The sequence below is a fragment of the Nannospalax galili genome, unplaced genomic scaffold, assembly GCF_000622305.1.
Source record: "Nannospalax galili isolate Female #2095 unplaced genomic scaffold, S.galili_v1.0 scaffold334, whole genome shotgun sequence".
Classification (NCBI taxonomy): Eukaryota; Metazoa; Chordata; class Mammalia; order Rodentia; family Spalacidae; genus Nannospalax; species Nannospalax galili.
Window position 1 is genome coordinate 3,293,141 of NW_008336888.1, and position 4,909 is coordinate 3,298,049.

Genomic DNA, 4,909 nt, shown 5'->3' on the forward strand with positions numbered 1-4,909 from the left:
TGATAAAAAGCCTTATGCTTATTCATTTTAAAGTTTCTTTATATTTTTATAAGAAAGAATAGTTATATGCTTTACCAAAGGAAAAAATTTCATTATGTTACAGAGAACCTTGTCAGAGGTTGAAAGAGATCTGGAAAACTCAGAACCTTCATCTAAGTTCCAAACAAAAGGGAAAAGGATGGTTATTGAGGAAGTAGAAAACTCAGAAGAAGAAGAAGAAGAAGAAGAAGGGGAAAGGGAAACAGGAAACCAGCATGAAGATGACGATGGAGATAAGAGTAAAAGCCCTTTTCTGTCTTGGTTATACAAAAACCTACCTGTTCTTATAACAAGGTGGTTCAGTTATGTCTATTGCTATAAAAGTTCTTAGTCTACTAAACTTTTTCTAGCTTTCTACAGCAAGCTTAGCTGATCTTTTCTGACTACAGTTTAATGCAATCTCCAAAACTCATTTTTCTTCTTGACTCAGTTTAGTTCTTGGCACTTTTCATCTAAGTGCTTGTGTCTAGCCAGTTTCAAGTTAACCTTCAATCTGCCCCTACCTCCTGAGTACAAGGACTAGGGTTTCTCATCTACACTACCATGCTTGGCCTTTAGTTCAGGCTGGCCTCAAACTGGCTATGTAGCAGAGAATGCCCTTGAACTCCTGCCCTCCTGCCCCTACTTCCAGATGCAGGGATTACAGATATGTACGATCTTGCCTGGCTCTTACTCCATTCTTATTTGCAAATGTATTTCCGTGTCTATAGTTTACTATTAACAATGTGTTTCATACAGAATTTTTTTTAAATTTTGTTGATCATTTTGGTATAAAATGTGAAGATTAGATATAGGTTCTTTTTTTTCCATACAGATGTCTAAATGTTCCAAACCATTTATTGAAAATTATCCTTACTCATTTGAATTGTCTTTGCTCCGTGTAACAAAATGTCAGCTGGGCATTTTTGTGTGGCCAGTCGAATGTAATCTTGAGTGTCATTCTGTTGCCCTGCCTTGGGTGTTTGTTCTTTCATCAGTACCACACCATCTTAATACAGCTTCATAGGCAGCTCTTAAAGTCAGGTTTGCAGTTCTTTCAGATTTATTCTTCTCATACAATTGTTTGGCTATAGCATTCCCTAACCTTTATATATAGTTTGTTAGGTTTTTCTTTTTCCTTTTTTTGTGGTTTTTACTTTGTCGTTGTTTTGGGACAAGCTCTCATTCTGTAGCCCAGGCTGGCCTGAATTCATGGCAATCCTCCTTCCTCAGCCTCCTGAGTGCTGGGATTAAAGACATGAGCCACCACACCCAGCATTGCTCACATTTCTCTGTCCATGACCTTGAACTCATAATTTTCATGCCCCCATCTCCTAACTGCTGGGACTGCAGGTGTGCATCATCATGTCCAGGATTCTCTCCATTGAGTGTATCTTTATTGTACTTTCATTTCTGAAGGAAGTTTTTGCTGGCTCTGGAATTCTTGATGCACAAGGGTTTGACAGTGGGAAAAACAGAGTAGAGTGTGTTCATCTTAACTGGAACTTCCCTTACCATTGCTATCTGTGTGGTAGGAGTGAATGGACAGTTGAAGAACTGTAGATATGATTTACAGATTTTATTGGTCTCCAAGGAAGCTGTAATTATAATTTTTGCTTGCTTTTCATGATAGGGCCTCCCCACAGAGCATAGCCATGAATACTAGGATCACAGGTGTGGACTTCCATGCTTGCCTGGCTTCCTGTACGTACAGATTAGTCAATAGAAACTTAGAGTGGTTAAGTTACTTGTCACATTTGTACAGATTATAAGTCAAATGGTTAAAAAATGGTCCTAGGTCTGTGTGATAAGTGTGTGTGTGTGTGTGTGTGTATGTGTATGTGTGTGTGTGTGTGTGTTTGTATATATGCCTGGGTGGAGGAGAGAGGTTGATGCTATACTTTCCTTAGTTGTTCTCTACCTGACTTTTTTTTTAGGTAGTTTTTCTCACTGAACTTGTAGCTTGCTGTTTCAGCTAGACTGGCTGGCCAGCAAGCACCAGGGATCCTCCTGTCTCTGCCTCCCCTGTGCTGGGATCGCAAGTACACACCACTGCACCCAACTTCCAACTTTTTCACATGGGTTCTGGGGGATCAAACTCAGATTCTCATGTTTACATGGCAAAGAGAGGTGAACAAGCAGAAAAGGAACAATCTTATTTTTTATGGTATGCATGTATGTGTGTATGTATGGTGTGTCTATGTGTATGTATGTGTGTATGTGTATGGTGTGTGTATGTGGGGGGGATGTGTGTGTATATGTATATGTATGGTGTGTATGTGTGTATTTGTGTATGTCATGTATGTGGATGATGTATGTGTGTGTGTATGTCTATGGTGTGTATGTATGTGTGCATGTGTGTATCTATGTGTGTGTTTGTGTGCATGTGGTATGTGTGTATAAATGATGTCTGTAAATATGTGTACGTGATGTGTGTATATGTGATGTGTGTCTATTGTATGTGTGTATGTATGTGAATGCATGTGTATGTGGTATATAGGATGTATATGTATGTGTGTGGTAAGTGTGTGTTTAAGGATCAAAACCATGACTTCATGTATGCTAGGCAAGTACTGTACCATTGAGCTTTACACTATTGTGATTAAAAATATGAATCAGGCTGGTTGTGGTATAATATGATTAAGCAGATCTCCTTTTCAAGAGAACCATTTCTGATGCCATCATTTGGTGCCATGATTATCTGTAGATAAGTGGATATATAAAATATATAAGATTCAGAAAAAAGTATCTTGGCAGAAAAAAATATAAATGTTAAGATCACTGAGTTTACTTTCATCAGGAATGAACACCAAAATGAAATGGATAAATGCTGGAACTCCTAGGTCACCTTTTCATCCTAAGATGACCTGAAACTGAGCTAGCTTATACGCCCCTCTACCAGGGGACATTGCTGGTGGCATATGAAAAGAGGTCCCTGAGCCTGGGACGTGAATGAAGAAATCCCAGGTACTTTTACAAAAATAATACTGCGATCTAGAAGGGTGCCATCATGTTAGAATCTTTGCATGTTATTCCACATCCCATGGCAGTCTTTAGAAAGAATTCTTAGTCATTATGGGGTGTGTTCCAGGGAGTTTTGAGAACCATGAAAAAATGTAGCAATTAATGTTTTATAACCTTGGCTGCTAGTGCTGCTCTTTTACAAACTCCACTTAAAGTGGTTAGGCTCAATTCTCTTATTTTTAAATATATTCTTTGAATATTTCATAAATGTATACAATGTGTCTTGATCATATCTATACCTGAATCCCTCACTCCAACTCCCCCCATGATACCCATCACATCTCTCCTCCAAGTCTGTGTCCTTCTTTCATGTTTATTTTTTTTATTTATTCCACTGAGTTCAGTTAGTGCTTCCCATATATACATAGGTGTGGGATCATCCAGTGGGGCATGGAGAGCCTACCAGTGGTAACACTGCTAAAGAAAAGTAACTCTCCCTCCCTTAGTAGCCATCAGAAGCCAGTAGTTCCTCAGGGAGAGGCAGAGCCTCAGGAACCTCTCCCTAATCCATGCTGGAATTTATGTGTATGAGTGTATTGCTTTCATATATGCAAGTTACACCCATGTCATGCAATGCCTGAGGTCAGAAGAGGGTGTTGGATCCCCTGGAACTGGAGTTACAGGTAGTTGTTAGCCACCCATGCTGGGAATTGTACCTGGGTCTTCTGCAAGAGCAGCCAGTGCTCTCCAACCCCCCACGCTGTAATTTTTAAGTGGCTTGACCTTGTACAGGTCTTGGGTAGGTTACCACAGCTGCTATGAGTTCATTTGTGCAACACCCAGAGGACAGCATTTCACAGCACCTGGCTCTTACATTTCTGCTCTTGGTTGTGTGTGTGTGTGTGTGTGTGTGTGTGTGTGTGTGTGTGTAGACATGCAGATGCCCTGTCTATGGCTGAGCACTCTCACAGTTGCTTATTCTCAGCAGTTTTGAACAGTAATACATCTCTGCTTTAAGAAGCTTCTCTGACCAAGGTGGGGAACAGCACCAATCTATGTTTATAAACATAAATATTTAGAAGGCAGTTTGGCAATATGACCATTTAGGAAAACATCAAGGGTTTTCTCCTAGGGCCTATGACTTCCCTAGCCATGGGTTTTGACCATGTTTCCAGTACCATGTTTGAATTCCCTTATGTAGAGCAGGCCTCAAATCCAATTAAGAATTGGTACTCCTGGGGGCTGGAGAGATGATGGCTCAGCAGTTAAGAACACTGGTTGTTCTTGCAGAAGACCCAGGTTCAAATCCCAGCACCCACATGGCAGCTAACAACTGTCCATAACTCCAGTTCCAGGGGATCCAATGGCTTCTTCTGTCCTCTGCAGGCATTCCACGACACAGGTGCACTTACCTACATGCAGGCAATACACTCATACACATAAAAATAATAAATAAAATATTTTTAAAAAGAGAATTAGTATTCCCATAAACACTGTTGCCACTATTGTACTAGTGGGCACATCTTGACTGCCAGATTGGTATTATAGCATACAGGATCTAGCACAGAATAAGACAATTGATATCTTTTCTCTGCCAGCAGCCTGCATAACACCCTCCAGAACTATGAAAAATAGCCAGCAAGGAGGGTTTAGGGTTTCCTGGCTACTTCAAGATTGAATTCTTTGTGTCCTACAACCAAAGTGTAGGGCAACCAAAGTGTGTGGTATCTTTGGCAATAGGGTTTTTGTCCCCGACCGCTTTCCGTCTCGCCAGCAAGAACGACGCGGGAGGACAAGTCAGGATCCTTCTGCAGCAGTTTATTTGAAGACTGAAGACCAAAGACGCCGAGAAGTGGGAGAGCTGTTGCTTATATATGCCCCAAAGGTCCCATTTATGACGTATAAGAAGCGGATTGGTTGCTGGAGA

At 40.7% G+C, this 4,909-nt stretch overlaps 1 protein-coding gene across 1 annotated transcript in view; it reads left to right on the forward strand.

The window, feature by feature from the left end:
• The window catches only part of Spag1 (sperm associated antigen 1), a 73,970-nt gene that overhangs the window by 38,475 nt on the left and 30,586 nt on the right, over positions 1 to 4,909 (forward strand). Inside the window, exon 10 of the mRNA XM_008831555.3 lies at positions 104 to 278. Within this exon, the coding sequence (XP_008829777.1) occupies positions 104 to 278 (175 nt within the window). The remainder of the gene's footprint in view (positions 1 to 103; positions 279 to 4,909) is intronic.